Source organism: Ovis canadensis, chromosome 3, assembly GCF_042477335.2.
Source record: "Ovis canadensis isolate MfBH-ARS-UI-01 breed Bighorn chromosome 3, ARS-UI_OviCan_v2, whole genome shotgun sequence".
Lineage (NCBI taxonomy): Eukaryota > Metazoa > Chordata > Mammalia > Artiodactyla > Bovidae > Ovis > Ovis canadensis.
In genome coordinates, this window is record NC_091247.1 from 99,396,649 (window position 1) to 99,423,762 (window position 27,114).

General features: G+C 44.2%; 1 protein-coding gene across 1 annotated transcript in view; it reads right to left on the reverse strand.

The window, feature by feature from the left end:
- Positions 1-3,775: 3,775 nt before the first annotated feature.
- The window catches only part of SLC9A4 (solute carrier family 9 member A4), a 52,516-nt gene continuing 29,177 nt past the window's right edge, over positions 3,776-27,114 (reverse strand). The window contains exons 7-12 of the mRNA XM_069580573.1: positions 24,879-24,949; positions 21,887-22,048; positions 14,719-14,815; positions 11,059-11,190; positions 9,726-9,813; positions 3,776-5,324 (exon numbers count right to left, since the gene is read on the reverse strand). Of these exons, the coding sequence (XP_069436674.1) occupies positions 4,969-5,324; positions 9,726-9,813; positions 11,059-11,190; positions 14,719-14,815; positions 21,887-22,048; positions 24,879-24,949 (906 nt within the window). The 3' untranslated portion in view covers positions 3,776-4,968. The remainder of the gene's footprint in view (positions 5,325-9,725; positions 9,814-11,058; positions 11,191-14,718; positions 14,816-21,886; positions 22,049-24,878; positions 24,950-27,114) is intronic.

The window sequence follows — 27,114 nt, forward strand, 5'->3', positions numbered from 1 at the left end:
TCGTTTGCAAAAACTAAATAAATATCAGTTGAAGGCATACCATGCGGAAGACTTTGTTTTAGGGACTTTTCATTTATGTTTAAAGTCTTTATTGAATTTGTTACAGTATTGGTTCCGCTTTATGTCTCGTTTTCTTGACCATAAGCCGTGTGTGATCTTACTCCCCGACCAGAGGTTGAACCTGCACCCTCTGCAATGGAAGGTGAAGTTTTAAACCTCTGAACCACCAAGGAAGCCCCTGTTTTCAGGATCTTCAAGGAGAATTTTTAAAATTCATCGTAATCTCACAAAGTAGATAGTAACTATTATTACCCCCTTTTCATAGATATGGAAATTGAGGCACAGAAAAGTAGAGTGACTTTCTGGGGGTCACCTAGCTGGAGAAGATGAAACCATATTTTTAATTAAAACTAGTTTGACTACAGAATCTATTTTTATCACCCTATCACATATTTTCACTAACTGGGTAGTCTCAGACAAGTAATTTTTCTAAAAGTAAAAGTAGTATTTGTTCGATTTCAAAAGAATAATTATCATTAATTGAGTAACTGCTAGAGTTCAAGCCCAGGTAGCTCTAGCCAATGTAGGAAATGCGGGCTTGACCCCTGGGTCGGGAAGCTCCCCTGGAGGAGGAAATGGCAACCCACTCCAGCACTCTTGCCTGGGAAATCCCAAGTAAAGAGGAACCTGGTATGCTCCAGTCCATGGCATTGCAAAGTGTCAGAAACGATTTAGCAACTGAACACACACACTCATATTTCAAACACTAATTTTAGATTCTAGAAAAAAACAATAGTAAACCTTGCACACGTTAGTGTGCACCGCAGCAGGCCATAGATCAAGAAGCCTGCCTAGACGGTGTTGTTGACCACCAATCGGCACTTGCCATTGTGGGCTCTTGCCATCTACCCCTCCAAGGATAAAGCCATGTGCTCCTGCAGCTGGGGACCCTCAACATTCCCCGAAGGAATTCAGGATGGATAGCAGAAACGAGGCAGTCTGTGCTTGGGGAGAGAAACTGGCAGGGCAGGTCTTCAGATAGTTAGATATTCTCAGGAGCTGCTTTTATGAGCCCGATTCCTGTATCTCCTGAAATCTAGAAAAACACTAAAATCCTTCATGGTAATGACTATTCATGACTAGCAAAGTTTCATGAGACTAGTAGAAACTTTCTACAAAAAAATATGTGCTTAATTAAGCATATACTCCTCCTTCATCAAAACCACATATACACTGACCTCCCCCAACCCCCGTCCACCTCTTTGGAGCAGTTTCTCAGAGATGAGGTGCCATCTCCCAGGCTGCAGTGCTCGTTTTGCCCCAAATAAAACTTAATTCGCAGCTCTCAGGTTGTACATATTTTTAAGCCACCAGTATTCACTCACTGATTTCTTCATTCACCCTTGTGAAGGTGTTTAGGAAGACATTAGCATTCAGATTCGTGGAATGAGTAAAGCAGACAGTCCTTCCCACTGTGGACGGACATCATCCAACCCATGATGGCTTGAACTGAACTGAGAAGAGATGAATTCTGCCTCTTTGTCTGATGGTTTGAGCTGAGATATTGATTTTCTTTTGCCATTGGATTGAGACCTTCACCATCAGCATTCCTGGTTATCTTGCCTTTTTGGACTCAGTGGGACTGTACCGTTGGCTTTCCTGGATCTCCAGTTTGCAAAGATGTGTATATATATATATATATATATATATATATGTGTGTGTGTGTGTGTGTGTGCGTGTATACACACATATTATATATAATCTATATTAATATATATGAAATATATAAAATATAAATATCATAAAATAAATAGGAGACACCCTGGTGACTCAGGTGTAAAGAACACGCCTGCCAACACAGGAGACCCAGGTTTGATCCCTGAATTGGGAAGACCCTCTGGAGAAGGGAATGGCAACCCACTCCAGTATTCTTACCTGGAAAATCCCATGGACAGAAGAGCCTGGAGGGCCACAGTCTGTGGGATTGCAAAAGAGTCAGACATGACTAAGGGACTAAAGCAAACAGCAAAACATAAAATGCATAAAATAAAAATACTATAAAATATACTGCTGTTGTTCAGCAGTGTCTGACTCTTTGTGACCCTGTGGAGTGTAACCCGCCAGGTTCTTCTGTCCATGGGATTCTCAGGCAAGAATACTGGAGTGGCTTGCCATGCCTTCCTCCCAGGGACCTTCCCCACACAGGGAAGGAACCTGGATCCATTGCACTGAAAGGTGTGTTCTTGACCACTGAGCCACCTGGGAAGCCCTGCTTTGCAAATACTCATTTTCATTGTTGTCATGACTGAAATGGAATGAATATTCTTTGCAGATATTTTTCACAGAGAGCTGCCTGAAGTCCCAAGTGTGGTGTAGCAAAACTGCAGGAATTCCAGCCGTATTATCTAAATTCAGAACTTGAAATTCAGCTCCAGGGGTGTGGGTGGAAGGTAGCAAGCATTGTTTGCTAAACCCATGCTGGCTAGCGCTGCCTGCTCTGTGTGACTTTCCCGTGGGCGGGTCCCTGGATGAGGACCTGTCCTTTTGGCCTCTAAGAATACCTTTCCTCTTTCTGATTTGTTGGTTTTTTTTTTTTTTAACTCTGCATTTGTAACTTTGGGGACACCCTTGTCCCCGCCACACAGACCCTTTTGAATACAGTATAGTTAAATAACAGGGTTGCCTCCTGAACCGGATCCGGGACAAGTACAAACTCAAAACAAGGGCAGCCTTCACCGGCGAAACAGAACACCAGCGAAACCCAGAATCCGAGTTTCACTTGCTCTTAGTCACCCAAAAAAAACTCCTGTGAGGAAACAAAATAAATGAAACCCCGTGGGACCTTCCTTCCCTTTAAACTGGTCCAGAGCCACAGTGCTAGGTGACCCTTTATTTTATAAGTTTCTAACTGGCTGTATTTCTCATATTTCCTTGAGTTCAAAGATAATATGTCAACAGAAATAAAATACAGAAATACAAATAATTGCTTAAAGGATAATTCAGGTTTTCGCGTCACTGTACTGAATGGGAGATGCACACTCCCCATCAATGATTTGGCTGCAGCCGCTGCGAGCTTCCCAGGTGGCACTAGAGATAAAGAACCCGCCTGCCAAAGCAGGAGACAAAAGACCCAAGTTTGATCCCTGGGTTGGGAAGATCCCCTGGAGGAGGAAACGGCAACCCACTCCAGTATTCTTGTCTGAGAAATTCCATGGACAGAGGAGCCTGGCCGGCTACAGCCCATGGGGTCACAAATAGTCGGACATGACTGCACACACATGCACGTTGATCCCAGATCCGCATTGCTCTGCCTGAAAACAGAGTAGTGACCCCTTTCATTCGTTTTACAACACGGTTCTAGTTTCTCTGCTGAGTAAAATGTCTGGGAGTAGAGCAGGAATTGTGACTTCTTACCTGTCATACTTCTGGAGCATCCTTGGCTTGGAAGCTGGTTAGAGTCTCAGAAAGAAAAAGAATTTATTAAATCAAATACTGTGGGCAGATGAAACAACATATCACTTGCTAATTAGAGGAGTGGCCAGCTCTGAGGCAGGTGTCTCTTTTATTCCCGGTGACTTATGGCCCAATTAACAATTAACACCGACTGATGTTCTAAGAAAGAGCTTTCTGTCTGTGTGGCTGGGTTTTCTCAGGAGGAGTTAGAAATAAGACACTTGACAGAGTTGAGTTTGGAAAAAAAAACAATTAAAAACTCCAAGAAACCACCTGCATTATTTGTGGATAAAACGTACTTGCAAAATCTCTAGACAACATCAACATACTTGCTGATTTTATTTATATAAAAAATGACTTTTCCTAATTTATAAAGCTGTCAGACATACTAGGCTTCTCAGGTGACGCAGTGGTAAAGAATCTGCCTGCTGGTGCAGGAGACACGAGAGACAAGAGTTCGATCCCTGGGTGGGGAAGATCCCTTGGAGGAGAAAATGGAAACCCACTCCAGTATTCTTGCCTAGAAAATTCCATGGACAGAGGAGCCTGGCAAGCTACAGTCCATGGGGTCGCAAAAGAATCGACATGACTGAGCTACGCAGCACAAACATACCAGAAGCAGTCTTACACCCCAGGTTGGGAAGGAGAGAGACAGAATGCTCCTCTGACGTCACCTCCACCACAGCTGCAGAACCCTGAGTTAACATCATTTACAAAACAGAAATCCAGGACAGTAAGATAGCCCTTGTCAGCCCCTGGCGTCCACGTTTGTCCTAGAGAGAAGCCCATGGCCTCCAAGGGAAACAGGCGCTGAAGAGGCACCAGCCAGCTTCTCAAGGCCTCACTTTTGTCCCCTGGAAAATGAGAATGTCTGATACCACCTTCTCCAGCGTCCCTCCAGCTCTGAGATGTCTTATGGACCACCGACGCTGTACAAGGGCTTTCCTGGCAGCTCCGTGGTTAAGGATCCATCTGCCAGTGCAGGAGTTGTGAGTTCAATCCCTGGGTCAGGAAGATGCCCTGGTGAAGGAAATGACAACCCACTGCAGACTTCTTGGCTGGAGAATCCCATGGACAGAAGAGCCTGGCGGGCTACAGCCCAAAGGGTCACAAAGAGTCAGACACGACTGAGAAACAGCACACGCAGACATGAATAGAGCCAAGGGGAATTGCTGCCCAGTCCTGCTTGTATCTCAGTAATTACACTAAGCGCACACTTAGTGAATAATTCCTGCAGGGATGGATGTCTGTCCTCTGCAGAGAATTCAGCTATAAAGCACAGCTGAGAATATGGCAGAACCAGCAAGTGTGTTCCTGGTCCTGTGAAAAATCTCCCTTATAGAGTCTTACAGAATCGTGTCTTATAGAATACAGAGTCTTGCTGTCTAATAGCTTCCAAAAACCCAAACTCAATAACTCTCTCCAGACCTCTGAACATCCTGCTTTCAACATAATCAGAAGACAGTGGACTCCGGAAAAACCCAGAAACAATCCCGTGGATGTGACACCACGATGCTACTTCCTTTGGAGCAAAGGGCTGTGGGACAAGTTGCAGTCCCCGCCAGGTCTGAGCTCCGATGACAGTAGGGACCCAAATGCTGGGGCCTCCTCCTCACTCTCCTCCTCGGATTCGAACTCCTCATCCACTGCGTGAAAGAGCGGTTTGGGCCTCAAAATCGCCCTTCCGCCCCTGCCCAGGTGCTCTTCTCGGCTTGCATTTCTTCGGTAACCAAAGTGTGGTGGCGTCCCTGCTCTGTGTAAGCTCCTCATCGGGATGACTTCAGGTGCCCATCGTCTTTCCTGAATCGACTCCTTTGGAGAGTGCGTGCTGAACATGATGGGAGGGGGTTCTGAGTCACTGCCGTCGTGATCTGGGACAGTATGATGAAAGGAAGAAAGAACAGGACTTAAGATCCGAGAGTGGGGACTTCGTATCCAGATGCAGGAACTAAGAGGGTAGCATAGTCCTCCTGGTGTTTCAGCTCCTACGCTCACCTGTGGCATCAGGTAAAGTCACGTGGCTGGGCACCCATCGCCACGGTCCATCTATAGAGCTTGCTCCTCCTGTCCCAGTCTTCCTGGGCTTTAGGAGGGGTGTCCAGGCAGGACTTCTCTATTTATACAACCAACTGGGCCCCAAAGGCAAAAGAGCCTTGGAAGAGTGTATGTAGGCCTCAATCCAGCAGGAAGTTCCCACACATCTAGGGAAGTGGTGTCCTAACCCAGGAGGACAAGGGCTGAGTAGGGAGGGACAGTGATCCCCACGTCACAGCCCGGTGAGCTGTGGGGACATCAGGGCACTATCTGCTGAATGCCCCACCTCCCTCCACGCCCTGCCCTAGAGCCCTGGTGGGCATGCGCTGACCCTGTCCTGCAGCATAAAGACTTCAGATTTGGGAAGAAAGTGAGTGCAAACAATTCTGCCCAGATACAGACGGAGCAGCATCTCACACACCAATTATCTGACACTTGATTACAATTCTCTGATAAAATTAAGTCCCACTTCACTACTTTCCCTTCTCAGATTTCTGGGTTACCCACTCTTTTTGCTCACCTAACAAAATTCAGAGGCGCTTCTCTGGTGGCTCAGACAGTAAAGAATCGGTCTGTCAGTGCAGGAGACCTGGTTCAATCCCTGGGTTAGAAAGATGGAGGAGGGCATGGCAACCCACTCCAGGATTCTTGCCTGGGAAACTCCATGGACAGAGGAGCTCAGTGAGTACTGTTCATAGGGTCACAAAGAGCTGGACACAACCGAGCAACTAACAACAGCAGCAAAAAAGAACCCATGAAATTTAGAACCAATTGAGCACATTTGAAGGAAAACAAATTCACTGGGACTAAGATTTCATTTAATGTCTAGATTAATTCACATCAAACTGACATTTTAAAGCATCATCTTCCTTTGAAGAACACCCCTATCTACCCAAGTCAAGACTTCTTTGAGGTCCCTCAGTAGTAACAGTCATAATGGCTAATATTTCTTGCTTCCCAGGTGGCTCAGTTGTGAAGAATCTAACTGCTAACAGGAGATGCAGGGGACTCAGGCTCAATCCCTGGATCAGGAAGATCCCCTGGAGTAGGAAATAGCAACCCACTCCAGTATTCTTGCCTGGAGAATCCCATAGACAGAGAGGCCTGGCAGGTTACAGTTCATTGGGTCACAAAGAGTCAGACACGACTGAGCACAAGCATGGAATTTCTTGCACACTTACTTGGTTGCAGGCATTGGTTTAAGGGTTTTATCTATGCTAAATGGCTTCACTGAGGGCAACACTTTTCTCTGTGAGGGGTACCAACATTCTCCTCTTTACAAAGAGGTAATGAAGCATGGAAAAGTAGAGCTTTATGCTTTCTTCATGTAAGTCCTATATATATTTTCCTATGACTTTGCCATTTATACTGAGAGCATATATGAAAAGTCTTTTACGGCATCTATTGAAAGGGCCGTTAGACCGATTTACCTGGTAAATAATACATATGCATTTCCAAATGTTAAACAAACCCCACCTCTGGGATAAATCCTTTTTTGTAAGGTATAGTAAGCCTTTAATATTCTGCTGTTATTTTATTTATAAGACTATTTAAGATTTGTACATTAGTAGTGGAAGCTGCTACCATAGCTTGTGATATTGACATTCATCTCAAGAGATGACAAGACTGTCAGGCTGTCTATCACTCAAGCAACCTAACAGCAACCAGCTGTTTGTACCCAGAAGAGTTTTAAAAATTAAACTACTATACGCCCTATAGCTGGTGTTATTTTGTTTTGTTTGTTTGATTTTGTGTGATAGCTCTTTTTATCATAAAATAATACTACTTACAAGAGTGTGACCTGGGAATAGATGACTAGACCAATGAAACAGAATTAAGAGTCCAAAACTCTCTTTGGGCATTTGTGACCCACCAGCTCACCAGGCTCCTCTGTCCATGGGATTTCCCAGGCAAGAATACTGGAGTGGGTCTCCACTTCCTCCTCCAGGGGATCTTCCTAATCCAGGGATCCAAACTGCATCTCTTGCATTGGCAGGTAGATTCCTTAGCACGGTGCCATCCAGGAAGCCCATGGGCTCTCATATAATTGACTGTCAGTTGGAGAAGACTCTTGAGAGTCCCTTGGACTGCAAGGAGGTCCCACCAGTCCATTCTGAAGGAGATCAGCCCTGGGATTTCTTTGGAGGGAATGATGCTGAAGCTGAAACTCCAGTACTTTGGCCACCTCATGAGAAGAGTTGACTCAATGGAAAAGACTCTGATGCTGGGAGGGATTGGGGGCAGGAGGAGAAGAGGACAACAGAGGATGAGATGGCTGGATGGCATCACTGACTCAATGGACGTGAGTCTGAATGAACTCCGGGAGTTGGTGATGGACAGGGAGGCCTGGCGTGCCGCAGTTCATGGGGTCGCAAAGAGTCGGACACGACTGAGCGACTGAACTGAACTGAACTGAAGCCATTAATGCGATTATTAGGTTCCTATCTATTGACATCAAAATGTTTCCACAACATAGGGCTGAGTGAACTGGACAATTTATAAAAATTCCCAAACAATGACTATACTGTGACAATGTATCATGTAGTGCTATGTGGGATTTTTTTTTAAAAGAGCAGGTTCTGAGGACCTCTGCCCACCACCGCCACCTCACATGCCCTTGGCCTATGGGCCTCCACCGCCCCGGGCCCCAGCCCCGAGGAGCAAAGTAGGTCCTTCTGACGACAGGGAAAAAAAAAAATTTTTTTTTTTTTTTTAAAGCAGGTTCTGGTAGGATAAGGATCAGAATGATGTAGGTAGAATTATAGAGGATGCTTACCAAGATACTCTACAGTGAATATCTCTGTGTGTTGGGGTTTCAAGTGCTTTCAACCTTCTTTTTTTATGCTTTTCTCTATTGGTTGATTTTGATTTTATATCAAACATGCTTTTTTATCAGCAAAAGTTTCATTGTAAGGAATAATTATATTCATTCTTCAAACGTTTAATTCTCAAATCCTATGTGTTTAGTTTATTTAAATTTCCAATGTGATTTTTAGTCTTAAAAATTTTGTGATATTGAAACAGAGAACATGGCATATCATATGTCACTTTATGCTAATAGAAAATCAATTTATATACATTTAAAAATAACAGCTTTTATGAGCACAATAGGCAGTTTCAATAATTCTAAAATTCTATTTAAGTATTAGATATTACGGGCTTTCTCGGTGGCTCAGTGGTAAAGAATCCACCCGCAATGCAAGAGGTGCATGAGATGCTGGTTCGATCCCTGGGTTGGGAAGATCCCCTGGAGGAGGTCCTGGCAACCCACTCCAGTACTCTTCCCTGGAGAATCCCATGGACAGAGGAGCTGGGTGGCCCAGAGGGTCACAGAGAGTCGGACACGACTGAGCATGCATTAGATATTAAATGGGAAACATCCAATCAGTAAATTTGGTGAAAGTATTTTAGTAAAATTTAGCCAACTTTGGAGAATTCTTCTAATTTATAAACCATAGGTGAATCCTATCCCTTCAAAAACCTGCCCATTTTATGTTTCTGTAAGTCAAGGGTCAGCAATTGGTGATCCCCAGGTATATCACCCTGCTGTATCTTTTGGTATGGCTCCTGAGCTAAGATTGATTGTTACATTTCTAAATGGCTGAAAAAATGTTTAATAATATTTCTCAATAAATAAAAATTACATAAATTTCACTGTTTATCAATAAAGTTATTAATTCAATTAATAAGGCTATGGTTTTTCCAGTAGTCATGTATGGATATGAGAGTTGGACCATAAAGAAGGCTGAGTGCTGGAGAATTGATGCTTTGAATTGTGGTACTGGAGAAAACTCTTGAGAGTCCCTTAGACTGAAAGGAGATAAGCCAGTCAAACCTAAAGGAAATCAACTCTGAATATTCATTGGAAAGACTAATGCTGAAGCTGAAGCTTCGATACTTTGGCCACCTGATGAGAACAGCCAACTCATTGGAAAAGACCCTGATGCTGGGAAAGATTGAGGACAGGAGGAGAAGGGGAAGACAGAGGGTGAGATGGTTAGATAGCAGCACTGATTCAATGGACATGAGTTCGAGCAAACTCCTGGAGATAGTGAAGACAGGGAAGCCTGGGGTGCTGCAGTCCATGGGGTCGCAAAGAGTCATGACTTAGCAACTGGACAATAACAACAACTGTGTTCTCTTTTGCTTGTCATGTGGGTACTTCTGTAATATTCTTGATTTTGCCTTTTGACCTACACGCCTGAAAATAAAGAGAGGCAGCCCTGGATGCAAGTTACCTGTGAATTCAGCCACCTTCATGTCTCTGCCTGCTGGCAGAGGGCTGCTATAGGGGAAGGAGAGGTAGCGGATGTTCTTGGTTCCAGCCTGCAGGCAACAGGAGAAATAAAAAGACGAGTTAGCCCCCGTAACTGACGGCATCACATGGCAAACAAGGAGAAGGATACAGAGTCACAACGGCGCAGCCTGTTTGCATCACTGTCTTTCAGCTACTTTAGTTTAAGGAAAACAATGCTTCCACCTTTAATATTTTCCCCTTTCCTCTCCTGATGAAACAGACCATGATAAACCTCTCCAAGTTCCTCCAGTGGCCCACTGGGATCAGGGTAGAGATTAGGAGCTACTCCAGACTCAACGTCCATCCAGCGTCTCCTTATAAGATTGTCTGGTGTGTGCTCAGTTGTGTCCAACTCTTTGAGACTCCATGGACTATAGCCCGCCAGGCTCCTCTGTCTGTGGGATTTCTCAGGCAAGAACACTGGAGTGGGTTGCCATGCCCTCCTCCAGGGGGTCTTCTTGATCCAGGGATCGAACCCGCATCTCCTGTGTCTCTTGCATTGCAGGCAAATTCTTTACCAATGAACCACCTAGGAAGCCCAAGATATGGCCTCAAAAGGAGCAGTTGAGACGCACAGCTGGCGCCATGAAGATAAGGTCCAATCTTGGCAAGAACAGATTCCTCTCTGTACCTTCCTGGTGGAGAAGCAGGCTTCCTTGATCCTTGGGCCCCCCGTCCATGGAGAGGCCCCTGGAGTCCCGTCTCTGGCCGCTCGTCTAGCCTCACAGTGCAGGGAGTATGTTCCAGTCACTGGCCCAGCCTGAGCAGGCGCAGTTTGCTGCCACGTACCCCATGGACTTCCAGGTGGCTCAGTGGTAAAGAATCCACCTGTCAATGCAGGAGGCCTGGGTTTGATTTCTAAGTCAGGAATATCTCCTGGAGAAGGAAATGGTAACCCACTCCAGTATTCTTCCCTGGGAAATCCATGGACAGAGGAGCCTGGTGGGCTACAGTTCACAGGGTTGCAAAAAGTTGGACACAACTGACTGACCGAACAAAAACAACCCCAGGGACAGTTTGGGCCCCAAAGGCCCCCTAGGAACCTGATTAAAAACAGACAATGGACCGTTAGCCTCACGTTAGTGTGGGTTGGAGCTTGGGCCCCAAAAGCCATGGGCTCAGAGAAGGGGGTGTCTGCTGTCCCGTACCCTCTTCGCTTCGTCTTACTCTGGCGCCAAGGGAGTGGTTGTTTGTTTAAACAGTGATAGGAGTCACCTGAGGAGGCCCCGGTCGGGGACTGGCCCAGCTCAGGGTGAGTTAGCGTCGCCCCTTACCGGCTTCCCCCAGGGCAGGCTGTGCCCTTTCTTCATGCTCTCCCTGAAGGTGTTCCGACGGCGGATCAGAATCTCCTTCGCCTGCTTCTCACTCGTCTGGGGTTGGAGGTTGTATTTGTTGTAGGACAAGGTCTGCAGAAAGAAGGGGGCATCAAACATGTACTGACATCTCTGCACGGCTCCCAGCCTCTGGAGACCACAGGAAAGTCACGCACAAAAACTAGTAGAGGGACTCCCTGGTGGTGCAGAAGCTAAGACTCCAGGCTGCCGATGCAGGGGACCTGGGTTCCATCCCTCATCAGGCAACCAGATATCACATGAGGCAACTGAGAGTCCACTTGCTGCAACTAAATATCTTGCAAGATGGAAGTGATGAAGATGGGAGATCCCGTGTGCCACAACTAAGATCTGGTGCACCCAAATAAATAAATATTTTTTAAAATGCTTAGTAGAAGGAGAAGGTGACACCCACGCCCTCTGAGCCTTTGCCTCAATTACAGAGATGCCATCTGCGGCTCTGGAGGAAAGGTCTGAGATCCGGGCCAGCCCACCAGGATGGAGCTGCGGTTGGAGCCCGTGCCTCTGGCTCACAGGGGCAGTGGCCCCCGCTGTGCTGCCATCCTGTGACCCTCAGAGCGGTCCTCCCAGAGGTACAGATGCCCAACTGTGGATGCCACCTTTGTGACCATCCTCAGCACTGTAGGATGCTCAGTGTTGCTAATGGTCTTCCACTAGCAACGAAGCAGACAGACAGTTGTCCTGAACTGCATCCTGGAATTTTCCTTCACGAGAACAAGAGAACTGTGGTGGAGGGAGGAGTCACATGACCTATGTCAAGACAGGATGATAGCCAATCAGGACCTCCTGTATAGCTCTTGGAACTCTGCTCAGTGTTCTGTAAAAAGCTAAGTGGGAAAAGAATCTGAAAAAAGCATGGACACATAGAGAGGTGTAACTGCATCACCGTGCTGTACACCTAAAACTAACACATCATTAATCAATGACACAAATAAAAAACAAATATTTTTTAAAAATAAGAAAAAAATAAAGGAGACTTTAGGGAAAAAGTGTGGCTAATTCCAACTGCAATGTACTGTATTAGCTACATACTGATTCTGAAGACGTTAATTTTGTCAAAAGAGTATAAAATATCTTATTGATAATTTTTTTATGACACATTGAAATATTTTTGATGTGTGCCCATGTGTGTGTGCTAAGTCACTTTAGTCATGTCTGACTCTTTGTGACCCCATGGACTGTAGCTCTCCAGGTTCCTCTGTTCATGTGATTCTCCAGGCAAAAACACTAGAGTGGGTCGCCATGCCCTCCTCCGGGCATCTTTCCAACTCAGGGATAGAACCCGTGTCTCTTATTGTCTCCTGCATTGGCAGGCAAGTTCTTTTACCATTAACTCATAAAGTGGGTTAAATAAAATATATTATGAAAGTTAAAAAAAAAAAAGATGGGATGAGACAGGAAAGACAGAAAGGGCAGGACAGGTGAGTCTCATTCTCTCATGGAACAAAAGTGGAAGCAAAAATCGTCTCCTGTAGAGCTCCTTGGTTTACCACGTATGTTCTCCCCACAGGACTCGCTATCACCTATCCGCTCATTTCGGGCAGCAAGGAAGGGAGATCCTGCAAAGCTTAGACGGGAGAAGCCTGGGGGCAGGCTGAACAGGTGCTGATAGAAGAAAGATGACTATCTAGGAACGTGATAAGAGAAGAGAGGATGGACAGGCAGCCTCGTTTACGGTGGGCTGGAGTTCCAGTATTTCTCTCATTTCCCAGTGAGTGAGTGAAAGTCGCTCAGTCGTGCCTGACTCTTTGCGACCCCATGGACTATACAGTCCATGGAATTCTCTAGGCCAGAATACTGGAATGGGTAGCCTTTCACCTGCTTCAGCGGATCTGCCCAACCCAGGGATCAAGCTCAGGTCTCCTGCACTGCAGGCAGATTCTTTACCAGCTGAGCCACAAGAGAAGCCCAAGAATACTGGAGTGGGTAGCCTATCCCTTCTCCAGCAGATCTTCCTGACCTGGGAATCAAACTGGGCTCTCCTTCATTGCAGGCGGATTCTTTACCAACTGAGGACTTTCCCTAACCTCACTCTCCACGTCCATGGGGAGAGTCTCAGTACCAGGCACCCTTGGGGCTGTGACCCCTTTGCAGGCTGGTGTTCTTTCGACCAGGAAGTTCTTACCTACTTATCTAAGGCAGAAAGTGATAGTCTTGCTGAAATGGTTTCACTTGGAAAGATTTGAAAGCTGCTGGGTTTACTTGACGTGTGTTATTTGCTGCTGACCTGTGTTCCTCCAGCAGGTGCAGGGCCTTTTGCTGACACATTCCCCTTGATCACTGACCTTCTCAAAACAGCAGCTAGAAAACATTCACCTACCCCAGATCATGTAATTCTGAAGTCATGGAAAGAGCCGTGGCTAGGCAGTTGGAAGACCTGGGGTCTTAACTCAAATTTGTTTTGCGACCTTAAAGAAGTGAGAGAACCCTCCTAGGGCTTTCCACGTGGCTCAGCGGTAAAGAACCCACCAGCCAGTGCAGAAGACTTGGGTTTGAGCCCTGGGTTGGGAAGACCCCCTGGAGAGGAAAATGGCAACCCACTCCAGTATTCTTGCCTGGAAAATCCCATGGACAGAGGAGCCTGGTAGGCTAGAGTCCATGGGGTCACAAAGAGTCAGACATGATGATAACAGAGGCAAAAACCAAAACAACTCTTCTAACCTCAGCATCTTCTACTTGAAAATGAGGAACTATGACTAAATGATTTTGGGGGAATCCCATGACATAGTCACAAAACCAAGGCCTTAGCAGTAAACTCACTTATAACCCTGCTCAATGATTGAGATGTTCCACTGAATCCTCAACCTTAAATAGCTCCTAATTAGAAGACATTAGTATAAATGTCATTTGATTAAGTCAAAATTTCAAAAGAACTCACCTGAATAGCCTCTATACCTTTTCTAAAACTGATAAATAGTATGCTTGATAGGTCTCTTTATTGTGGGGGGGGGAATATATATATATATATATATATATATATATATATATATATATATATATATATATATATATATATATATATATATATATGTAAGTATATTGGCCAAGTGGTATGTGAATCTTAGTTCCCAGACCAGATATTGAACCCATGCCTTAGAAACTTGGTGTCTTAACCACTGCGAGGGACGTCCCTGACCTGTCTCCCTCTTTTTCCCTCAGGCTTTCAGCACTGTGGTTTTGAAATTCTAATCTAAACCATCCCAGTTTTCTAAGCTCTATTACAACCAATCATGCTGAGACAGCTCCATCACCACTGGCATCCTGGGGCCATATTTCTTCCCTGGTGGACAAGCTTCATCATCGGTCTGTCTCTAAACGGGGAGGGAGCCCTGCTGACCCTGGAAAGTCAGGTCTGCAGGTCGGGGCAGCCTGATCCCTAAGGCCAGCAACTGCATCTGCATTTCTCTTTCTACCATGGGGACCAATTTTGCTGCAGAAACATATCAACTTTCTGTTTTCCAAACTAAGCAGAGAGAAGTTGCTCAGCAGGAAGGCTGCCTGGGAGAGGGTTACCTGAACAAGAACTGATAACTGGAGGACCGGTTCCTAGAACAGCAGTAGGGACAAGTCGTATATACACACCCTTTGTCGAACTTGGTACATGTTGCGTGTCAGAATGTCCCTCATGGACTCCACATCTTCAGGGGAAAGTCTTTTAGTTTCTTTTGTCCTCTGGGCCCTGGAGACATCATTGGAGGGAAGCTAAGCATTATTCTTTCATCTTGGCAAGACAACCCCAAAACTATCAATTTACTTTTAGGAGTTCCAATATCCAGAACCCCTGTTTTTCCATAAGCTTTCCTATTGTTTTAGGAAATTCGTAGAAAATATTGGCACATGTGTCTTGACTTGCATTTTGAACACATGGTTTCTTTGTCTATAACTTTAATGTGAGAATTATTCTAACTCATATATATGTATAACTTTTAAAACTTAATAGGTTTGTTTTTTATTTCAATGTACATTAGGAAAAATTACTACCAGCATATCAAACCACTTATTTACATTAACAATATAAATTTCCTATTTTAAAATCTTACAAAATATTTTTGCCCATAAAAAATTTCTACTATATGTAAGGTGTAAAGGATAATATAATAATAAAGCATTCGCACATCTACCATACAGCACAGAAACAGAACATTATGAGTAATTAGTTTTTCCTCCTCTTTGTCTCACCCTGAACATTTCAGAAGTTTAATCAAGTCTGAGAATTTTGTAGTTGTCCCTCCATTTCTAATGTATTTTTAAAAAGTGGTGACAAACCAGTTATTTTTTCCTCCATATCTATTATGAACAGATATGTTTATAAAAAAAATAAAAATCAATGATTAGAAAATACATTCTTAGAAAGGATACCACAAAATGTAAATCAAATCATTCACTGTTAGAGTCAGCACAAATAAGCTTATTCCTTGAAGGCTCACAGATAACGCCAGGTAGTCACATGTGGAATAGCACTAATTTATGCTTCCCAGGTAGCTCAGTGGTAAAGACTCTGCCGGCCAGTGCAGAAGACGCAGGTTCGAACACTGGGTTGGGAAGATCCTCTAGAGAAGGGAATGGCAACCCACTCCAGTATTCTTGCCTGGGTAATTCCATGAACAAAGGAGCCTGACAGGCCCCAGGTTGCAAGGAGTTCGACGTGACTTAGCAACTAAACAACAACAGCCTATCCAGTATTAAAACTTTGAGTACATTTATCTTGGAATTCTCTCTTTAGGGATTTTATCTCAGGTTAAAGAATAATGGGAAGAAACTAAAATCATATTTTACAAAGAGAGTTAAACTATCTCCACCTCCACCAGGAAAACCAGCCCAGCTTGGAGACACTGGACCCTCTGAGATTCTAGAAGCACTTGACTTCTGGCCTCCATGACCATGAGCACCTCCACCCCCCCAACCTCTCCTAAAAGGGCTCAAAAGCCAAGTCAGGGCCAGGTTAGCCAACAATGCACAATTGTCCTTGGAGGTTCTCAGTCATGACATCGCTACGTGCAGACTTCTCTTGTGACATACATATTCAATTTCAATCACTTGGGTCTAGTGGTTGTAATTCCTAAAAACTTACTGTATGAATAATATATGCTCACTGTAGAACATATGAACAAAAAAAAGAGAGAACTAAGGAAAATTAATCCTATCTTTTAATACTGTCACCTCCCTTGACATCTTGGTATAAACCCTTGAGGAGTTGTGATTTTTTTTTCTTTCCTAGGTGGAGTTTTTTGAAACGCACACGTGTGCTAATTTACTATTTTCCACATGTGTGTGCATGCTCAGTTGTGTCTAACTCTCTGAGGCGTCATAGACTGCAGCCCGCCAGGCTCCTCTGTCCATGGGATTTCCCAGGCAAGAATATTGGAGTGGGTTGTCATTTCCTTCTCTAGGGGATCTTCTCAACTCAGAAATCAAACCTGCACCCCTTGCATGGGCAGGTGGATTCTTTATTACATGCTTCTAAAGGTCTTAGGATAATTGATCGTAAAGATGAGTAGTTACTGATTTCAATACAGGCCACTTTTTAAGTTCTTTCCCCCCCAAACAGTAGCGCCATTGCCAATAAACAGCAAAGACATTTTGTAAGTAATGTACAACCGGTAAAAGGATTCCAACCATTTGAATCCTGAAAAATCACAGGACGCCAGCATTTACTTAGCAATGCAATCTGCCAACGGACTAATACCCTTTCTACTAAATCAGTGAAATCAGTTTCTCTATCTCAGAGCTGAAAATATCAACAGTATTGATATTCAGTTACCACCCTCAGTGATTTAAACAATATTATCAAGCTATTTCAACCTAACTATTTAAATGTCCTTCAAACAAAATTCATTCTGATGTAGACACACCCACGTGTTCGCACAATCTGCATCTGCACACACTCTTTTATTATGGTGGGAGGAATCTATTGCTAAACAGAAACTACAGCTAATCAAACAGTTCCACTTCCTGTGTTCCTAATAAACTGACCGAAGAGGGAAAAACCATGGGTAAAGGAAATGATAACGTTGAACCTGAGATAGGAGATCTAACTGGCATTCTCCCGTTATAATTAACCATTTTGGAAAGGATCAGATCGAGTTAAAGCCCATTTAGGTTGCTGGTTGGATATATAATGCAGGGGTCCCAGAGGCACTGCCTCATATTAATCCACACTGAGAAGCTGTAGCTATAAAATTATAAGGAAGAATTACTGACCCAACCAAGGTGATGCATACATTAGCAAAATCACCCCTGAAATGATCATATCACGAGCACAGAAAAGATAAAAAGCCATAGAAAAACTGAATGTTAGTAATCTCTAAGTCAAAAAAGTAAAATTATAAACTAAAAGACTCTTGGCACTGGAAGAAGACATAAAGGAAGTCTTGATCACCTTAAAGAAAAGGTCACTGGTAATTTCATGGCCATTAAGATCAAACTGGGAAAACAGGGATGTAAATGTATTTGAATAAAGGTTCAGATTTCTCTTAATCTTTTGAAAAAAAAAAAAAAAACCAGAGGCTCTAATAATGTAAAAAGAATTTTCAGGACTTCCCTGGTGGTTCAGTGGTTAAGAATATGCCTGCTAATGCAGGGGACATGGGTTTGATCCCTAATCCTGGAAGATCTCACAGGCCATGGAACAACTAAGTCCAGGCACCACAAGTACTGAAGCCTGCATGCACTCGAGCCAGTGCTCCACAAGAGAAGCCGGTGCAGTGAGAAGCCTCACCCCTGGAGAGTAGCCCCTGATCTCCACAGCTAGAGAACAGCCCACACACAGCAAGGAAGACCCAGAGTGGTCAGAAATAACAAGAAATACATACATTTATTTTTAAAAAGAGGTCCCAATTCTAAACACAACAATGTAGGTATGAAATCTAGTAGATGTTATATTCATGCCATAATTTGAAGTCCCAAAAGATCAAATATATCTGGATTTATCTGGAAGAATCCATGCTCCTTTAGCAGCTTTATACATGAAATCCCAGAAAATGTATGTTGACCGAAGAGATGCCCACTGAGTAAACAATGGTACCAACAGCTCTTCTCTGTGTGTGGCTGCCTTATGTCTTCTTAGAAAGGTCACCAAAGTGACCATCACTGAGGATGAATGAGGACTGCAGAACCATAGCCCCGGCTCCCCAAAAGACAATACTCCATCACAGAAGTGAGCACAGCGTGAGAATCTTCATTCTAGAATCCAATGAAGATTCTAGAATCTTCATTCTAGACTCTAGAATGACTCTAGAATGTCTTTGGTGTCAGCATGCATGACTGTAAACCCACACCTGGCAATATGTGATCAACTGAAAAATTCTTAAATTATAATCAACCAATATGTGCCCTCTCTCTCTCTCTCTCTCTCTCTCTCTCTCTCTCTCTATATATATATATATATATATATATATATATATATAAATGACCTTATAAGTATTTGGGAGTTTTTAAAGACAATATTCGGAAGTCATATAGCTGTAGTGTGTTATGCCTATGTGTTTATTATAAATATTTTAATATAAATATTTTAATATCTCTTTGTGCGCTGAGTTGTTTCAGTAGTATCTGAGCCCGCCAGGCTCCTCTGTCCATGGGATTCTCCAGGCAAGAATACTACCGTGGGTTCCCATGCCCTCCTCCAGGGGATCTTCCTGACCCAGGGATCGAACTGGAATCTCTTACGTCTCCTGCACTGGCAAGCAGATTCTTTACCACTAGCGCTTTAATAGCAACCAGATATTTTTTAATCAGCTTGAGCCTCCACCCACTGATGTTTCTGAAGAGCTTACTGCTCATGGGTAAAGCAAGGTGCCTCATATTTAGAATAATAATCCAAATACATACTTATCTACGCCATAGAGTTGTTTTGAGAGTCAAATAAAACAATGCATGTAAAAGTAATGGAATTCTCTAGAATCAGCAAGGCAATGGCACCCCATTCCAGCACTCTTGCCTGGAAAATCCCATGAACAGAGGAGCCTGGTGGGCCGCAGTCCATGGGGTCGCTAAGAGTCAGACATGACTGAGTGACTTCCCTTTCACTTTTCACTTTCATGCATTGGAGAAGGAAATGGCAAACCACTCCAGTGTTCTCGCTTGGAGAATCCCAGGGATGGGGGAACCTGGTGGGCTGCTGTCTATGGGGTCACACAGAGTTGGACACGACTGAAGTGACTTAGCAGCAGCAGCAGCAGCAGCAGCATCGTCTACAGTGTGCCATAGACAACTTCTGGAGGTAGTGTTCTCCTGAAGGTCACCGAGTTTAGGAATCTTAACCTCTTGGAGAACAATTGCTTCAACTTCTAAAGGAAAAAAAATACGTGTGCGTCTTGTTGTTATGCTCTCATAGAGAATCACAAAAAGCGAGCTGAGTACACACTTCTTTTTCCTATTATTGTATGAAGGTTTGTTTTTTAAGAAATTAGCTGCTTTGATCTTAGAAGAGGAATTCCTCTTTGCTTGATGTCCTACAGATTTCTGATGAGATCAAATGAAGGCAATTTAAATACTAGACTTGTAGTAAATATCGATTTTAAAAAACCTCTCCCACCTCGGTTAACTAACTAGTTTGGGCTACAGAAGGGGGTATCTCTAAGCTATAAGGCTCTCTTGCTAATCTTGAATGTCGGAAAAATGACTGACTCAATCCAAACACAGCCTCCAAATGAAACTGGATTAAAATTTGCCTTGAGGTCACCTGCTTATGACCAATACAAAATAATACCGAGATCCAAAATATATTTTAGCACACAAGAGATTGGTCTCATTTGAGATAAGCACCCCTAACCCAGACAAGTTCTCACATCACTAGTGAGTAGATGTTTGAGGATGTTCCTCGTGGTCTAAGCTGCCTGCACCTCTCCTGTTGAGCATTAACAGTGAAAAAGTGAAAAAGTGAAAGTGTTAGTCACTCAGCTGTGTCCAACTGTTTGCGACCCCTTGGACTATAGCCCACCAGACTCCTCTGTCCACGGGGATTCTCCAGGCAAGAATACTGGAATGGGTAGCCAGCCATTCCCTTCTCCAAGGGATCCTCCCGATCCAGGAATCAAACTTGGGTCTCCTGCATTGCAGGCAGATTCTTTACTGTCTAAGCCACGAGGGAAACCTTGGGTAAGGGGATACCCAAAAGTTCAGGAATTAAGTGAAGTAGGATTTGCGTGCAATGCTGTAGAAAATAAAAGTAAATGCAAAATTATCAATGATGAATGAAATATTAATAACAACATTTTAAACAAAGACAAGATCAATACCCCACATTTTTCTTCCTGTCTCAGGGTCTCATATGGCTCATCACGTCACTGCTAATTAATATATGTCAACATCTTCTCATTTTAGGACCGGAAGTTTCCTTAAAGCTATGTAAAACCAACCAACCAACCAACCAACCACAAAAACAGTCTCACCAAGAAATAAGGCAGAGAGCTTTCTGTTTATACTGAGAGGCCCTCCGGGATGCTCCTTTGGATCTTTTTCCCAGACTGGGATTTTTCCCGCTTAAGAAAGGTGATGGTTTTTCTGATTCATTAGCAAGTAAGGGTGAGAAATAACACTCAGGCACTGAGGACAAGTTGATTGCTGTCTATTCTTATCTCTTGTCTGTTTGCTTTTCAAACATGAGGAGGTTAGGAGAAGGTGGGTACTCCTGATCTTCTCAAGGTGCCAGAGTGGAGAGGCTGGAGTCACTTATGCCAAATATACATCGTGACTACTTTCCCCAATTTGTACACTGTTTCTTGGAGGAAAACTGGGCATCCTTGGTGGGGGGTGGAATAATTCTCATGACACTGAAGGGGTTCTTATTAAATTCAGACCAATGTCAGTGTGCTCAGTCATGCCCCACTTTTTTCAACCTCGTGGACTGTAGCCCGCCAGGCTCCTCTGTCCATGGGATTTCCCAGGCAAGAATACTGGAGTGGGTCTCGATCGCCTTCTCCAGGGTATCTTCCTGACACGGATATTGAACCCATGTCTCCTGCATCAGCAGGCAGACTCTTTACCACTGCACCACCTGGGAAGCCTCCATCAGAGGCCTAAAATGTCTACCAGCTCTTGGGACTATAGCTTTCCAGGTGCTCTGGCTGAAGCACCAGGGATCCTCTTGTAATGATGGAGTATGTACCAGACTTACCCCTCCCTACACTGCCTCTTTACCAACTCCCTAAGGTCCCCTGGCCCTTCTGTGCTCCTGCTCACAGCTGGTCTCACATAGACTCAAGTCATCTCCCAACTTCCCACAGAGCTTTGCCTGAGACACAATTACAAACACAGCCTTCTCTTTAAATATCCCACCAATCACCACAGCTCCTGCTCCTACCCCCTCGTCCCCCAATCCCAGTTAGCATCCTAGGATGCAGACCTGGTCTTCCATAGCAGACCGGAAGAGATGACTCACGGGAGAAGAGAACGTAAGACTAGCAGAGGCGCATCAGCAGGGCTTAAAGGGTAGACATGTCTAACCAGGAGGAGAAAGACTTCTAAATATGCTAAAAATATTCTATAAACTCACTCACCCCTCCCTCCCAAAGAAAGATGTCAAAAAATTCTCCTTTTTTTTGCTAGAAAGTACTTTTCAGAAATTAGGTGTAATCGATGGAGCATGGACCAAGCTACAAGGTGCCAAGATGTAGATGTTACTCATCTCATTTTTACTTTGTTACATCTCTGCCTCTTCACTCCCAGGATCACCTTTAAATAGAACAATGAGCTACTGCTCTCTGTAATTCTGACGCTGAAAGTCCAGCTCAAGGGCAATGTCACTTACTGATGGGGGGTGGAAAAGGCTTTAGAACTTAGAACCCCCGACTCCACCATCTCAATCGCTTGTTTCATTTCCAGCTTCTTGTACAAAGAAACAAGGCTCGATTTTGGCAGATTCTTTCGGATGAGGATTTTCCGTAAATATTTATGATCAAACTTCTTAAACCTAAAAATGAAAACCAATATTTTAGAAATCTTCGGGCTCTGTACATGTTATGTAAGTATATATAATTTTCTTGAAACAAACGACCACTTAACTGTATTATTCTCAAAAACGCCAGGACAGTGCCTGGAGTTCATAGATTCTGAACACTTTTCTTTAAAAAACATAGAATTCATACATTTCTTTTAAATAAAGAAAGAATGGCCAGATGGCCTGAATACATTGAAAATCAACCTAACAAAAGGAGGGATAAGCTATAATCAGGGCAAAAAGTAGGCATTAAATGGGAAGCAGGAGAAACCAGTTCAGTTCCCATTGTGGGAGAAGAAAGGAGGGGTTGATCGGGGCTTTTGTTGGTCCATCCTAGTAAATGGTAACAGTGGCAGCAGCACTTACAGCGATGCTGGCCTATTCAACCAGAAACCATAAGTTTAAAGAGCCTGCTAGTTACAGCAGTTTCACTCATTATGCTGCAGATCATTTTGGATCCTGCCAATTAGGTGGGGGCTGGTGGGAGAGCCCACGTATACTCTGAATGATGGAGCATCTGAATAAGCCAGACACTGATGGCCGCTGACCATTGTCTCAAGGCTCGGGCTGCCCCGTTAGACTGAGCCACTCAGGGAACGTGGCGCCCTCAGTGTCAGCCATTTGTTTGGAGGAGGAATTTTCGATTCCTCCAGCCATCTTCCATTCAAAGAGTAATGTGTCTGCTGCTTTATTTCCTGGGTTGCTGGAATGCCATCTGGTGATTGGTCTCCTGGTCTGTGGGGTGAATAGACTCTTAATCAGCCAAAGCTCCTCTGGGTTGAGCAGGCTCTGATTCATGGGCTCTGTGATCTGTGTTTGGTTCACATCAGGCTCCCCCTGGCTCCAACAGGGTCATCCTTCAGCCCTCTCCATGAGAAGCAATGGTTTCTGTTTATTCCTCGATCTATTGCCATTGGCCCCTCAACCGTCAGAACTTGTCTGAGTTCCTCAAGCTGGGCTCACCTTGACCTTGTGCTGGTCAAGACCAGTGGCTGCCATTGCCCTTGTGCTACCAGCCACTGGCTCCTCCTGGTGGATGGCTTGGTGGCCACTTCCTATAAACCCTGCACATCATGCTTCCCTTCTAGCCTTTCTCATGACTTCTTCCCAGGCCCCTCTGTCCTTCCTCTCCCTTTCCTGCCTCAGAGGAAAGGAAAAAGGGAAAAACGGAAAGCTTCTCCAAGTCCTGTCCTCAGGGAGCTTCCCCTCTTCCCAGGATCCCAGTCATCTCAGCCACACCCACATCTTTGGGTACCAAATACTGATAACTCACAATCTCTATCACCAGTCACGATTTCCTCCTGAACTTGAAATTCAGCTCCAAAAGGCATTGAGTGAGTATGAGACACTTAAGCAGAATCTGCTATTAACTCTAAACGTTCTTCTACAGTCTATAAACTTAACCGTGACATTGCTACCTCCCTCTGCTAGCTATCTGAAGATCAGATGGTCATTCTCATTTTCCCTTGCTTCATCTTCCTTTTCTGATGTCATAGCCAGCATGTCTGCCCTAGAAGTATTTCAATATCCCTTCTGCTAATTCTTGACCTTCACTAGTCTGGAAGCTCTGTGGCTCATTGAAAACAAGACACCTAAACGCACATCCAGGTTCCACTGTATGGCAGGTTAATTGACTTCTCAGAGTTGGTTTGCTCATCTTTAAAATGAGAATAAGAACACAGGACAGTTAAGGAGATCATGTGAGAGATAACTGGTGTGAGAGATAATTCCTCCCTTTGTTTTTATTGGAGTATAATTGCTTTAAAATATCGGGTTAATAAACTCACGATTTATATAGCAAAATATATCCCCTCCCTTTTGAGCCTCCCTCCCACCCCTGCATCCCACCCTCTAGGTCATCACAGAGCACCAAGCCAAGCCCTCTGTTCTATACAGCAGCTTCCCACTAGCTATCTGTTTTACACATGGTAGTGAATATATGCCAATGCTATGTGTCTCTCCATTTAATTTTTCTCTTTCTAATCCAGCTTCCACATCATTGTGTAGTTTGCTTTCTGAAGTCCAAGTATGGCTACACTCCTATTTAATAGCCTTTTGATATGAGTCTTAAAGGTCAAATTGAACTTTATAGTATCAGTGGCTGTACAGAGACGCTGGACTCTGCACTGTAAAAGTGTGTCCTTGTCTTTCCAATCTTTCACCTTGTCTCATCTTTCTGACCATATCCAAACCAGGACATGCTCTCCCTCGCCTTTGCATATGGAAATGCACTGCTATTGCTGACACTTGGCAGGCTTGCATTCTCTGCATACTCTGCCTCACTTATTTTCCAAACCCACTTCCACATTATTATATACTTTATGCATCTGTCTCTGTTCTAACATGCCCCATGCATGCTCAGTCACTCAGTCTTGTCCAGCTCTTTGTACACCATGGACAGTAGCCCGCCAGGCTCCTCTGTCCATGGGATTCTCCAGGCAAGAATACTGGAGTGGGTTGACATTTCCTTCTCCAGGGGGATCTTCCTGAGCCAGGGATCGAACCCTCATCTCCGGCACTGGCAGGTGGATTCTTTATCGCTGAGCCGCCTGGGAAGCAGGTTGTACTAGTTCTCTCTAAAGCACTCAGTTCCAAGTTCACTGCCGCACCCCCCCACCCCCGCCCTGGGAGTCCATTTCCCGGGACTTCTTCCTGCATTCTATGTGGCATGACTCCTGGCCCCTTTGTCTTCCTGGCCCCCTTCCTCAGGGTTCTCTCGAATTTCACGCTCAGCTCCCAGGGGAAGCTTCCTCGGTCCCCACGTCACATCTACCCCTCCCCGGGGATGAAAGCGGCCTCTTACTTGTCTCTCACTTGGTAGTGGCTCCACTGCCCACACACATCTTCAACTCCAGCTTTCAGGTGGTCCATCAGCTGACAACAAACACAGAAAAATGATTGCTAGTGAAGCATTAACCCTACAAGACACACAAGGAAAGTTAACACGCTGTGAAAAACAAAGGAGGCTTTCATTTCCCAGCTCATATCTTCTTTTCTATCACTCTGTTGATAGAACTGAAGCTTACAATGGCTTTCCCAGTAATGCCACCAAGTTTCATAATTCAAAGGCTCTGTAGATAAGTTCTTCAATAAAGCACATAACTTCCAAGGAAAACAAGGTACTTGCTTTGCTATGAATACTATCTTTCTAGAATGATCAAGGACGATTCTCATTACTGAAATGACATGGATATAAAGCCTAATAACTAATTATCACTCTAATTTCATTGCAAAAAGAAAAGAAAATGCCAGTCCCTTTTTATACAGTTTCTAAAAATATAGTTTTATGGATATTCTATTATAATATCTCCTGGAGAAGGAAATGGCAGCCTACTCCAGTATTCTTGCCTGGGAAATCCCACAGGCAGAGGAGCCGGGTGGGCTACAGTCCACGGGTTTGCAAAAGGAGCCAGACATGACTAAGCAACAAAATTATAACAATAAAATTATATCACTAAAATTATATCTGTTTTTATCTGATCTTTTTGTCTCAGTATTTACATTTCACCATCCACGCCAGTTATACTCCATTGACTTTATCCAAATTGTTTGTAAGAATTTAGGGAAAAACACAATCTCTTTATAATTTATTAATTTACAAATAATCTAAGTTTGTAATCAGTGAAGTTTATCATGGCTTCTAAATTCTGGGGAGAAAGTAGATGGACATACTCAATTAATTCTGAAACAATTATGCACTTTCTACCAATAATTATATCTTTTGTGATAAAAAGAGATAAACACAAAAGGGGTGAAATATCCAGGTTCTATTATTTTAGGTATACTACCTAATTTCTTAATGTAATGAGTAGAGGGGATAAAGACAGAGACAAAAATCTTCAATCAGGTTAAAGCACAATATTTTTTAAGCTCTGTGTATTTCTTATTTATTGCTGGCTGTGCTGGGTTTTTGTTTTCTCCGGCTGGGCCAGTTGGGGGCCCCTCTTTCTAGAAGCAGTGTGTGCTCTTCTCATGGTGGTTCTTCTCTTGCTGCAGAGCACGGCCTCCAGGGCACGCAGGCTCTAGTAGTTACAGCTCCCAGCTCTAGGGCACAGGCTCAGTGCTTGCAGGGCACAGGCTGCTCTGAGGCAGGTGGGGTCTTCCAGGACCACAGATGGAATCTGTGTCTCGCGCACTGGCAGGCAGACTCTTTACCGCTGAACCACCAGGGAAGCCCAAAGCACTTGGGCTGTATTCCACTGTGTTTGGAGGAATACTTCTTTTAAAATGCTCACTCCCTATCCCCAGCTGTTAAATACTTCCAAATGGGCTTGGAAATTTTTTCGATTGGATTTCCTGGAATTAAAATTATTTTATTTCCATGGGTGACTTCGGCCATGAAATTCTGCACTGACTTTGACTTCACCAGTTTTTTCAGCATCAGAAGGACTCTCAGACATGAAAGAAAACTACACATTATGTGGGTCAATGGTCTCGAAGCCTGTGGCTGGAAGCCCGTGTCTCCTGGACAGCGCCTGTGCCGAGTGTCCCCAGGTACTGTTTGCACTTCACCTGGGACTGTGCCGTACAAGAAAGCATTGTCTGGATGCTCTTCATGAGGAGCTGAAGCTTCTCACAGTACATCTTCCGTGCATTAGTTCCCATTTCTATTCCCCAGAGCCATTTGTTGTTGTTTAGTCATGCAGTTGTGTCCGACTCTTTGCGACCCCATGGACTGCAGCATGTCGGTCTCCTCTGTCCATGGGATTCTCCAGGCTAGAATACTGGAGTGGGTTGCCATGCCCTTCTCCAGGGGATCTTCCCGGCCCAGAGATCAAACCTGCTGTCCTGCATTGCAGGCAGATTCTTTACCATCTGAGCCACAAAGAAAGCCCATAATGGCCTATATGGGAAAAAAAAAATCTAGGAAAAAAACAGACCCTTTCCTAGAACCTTCAGAAAGAAAGTCAGTCCTGCAAGATCTTGATTTCATCCCAGTGAGACTCGCTGTGAACTTCTGACCTCCAGAACCATAAGATAATAACTGTAAGATTCAAGCAACTGAGTCTGTGATAATTTCCTATAGTAACACTGCTGGT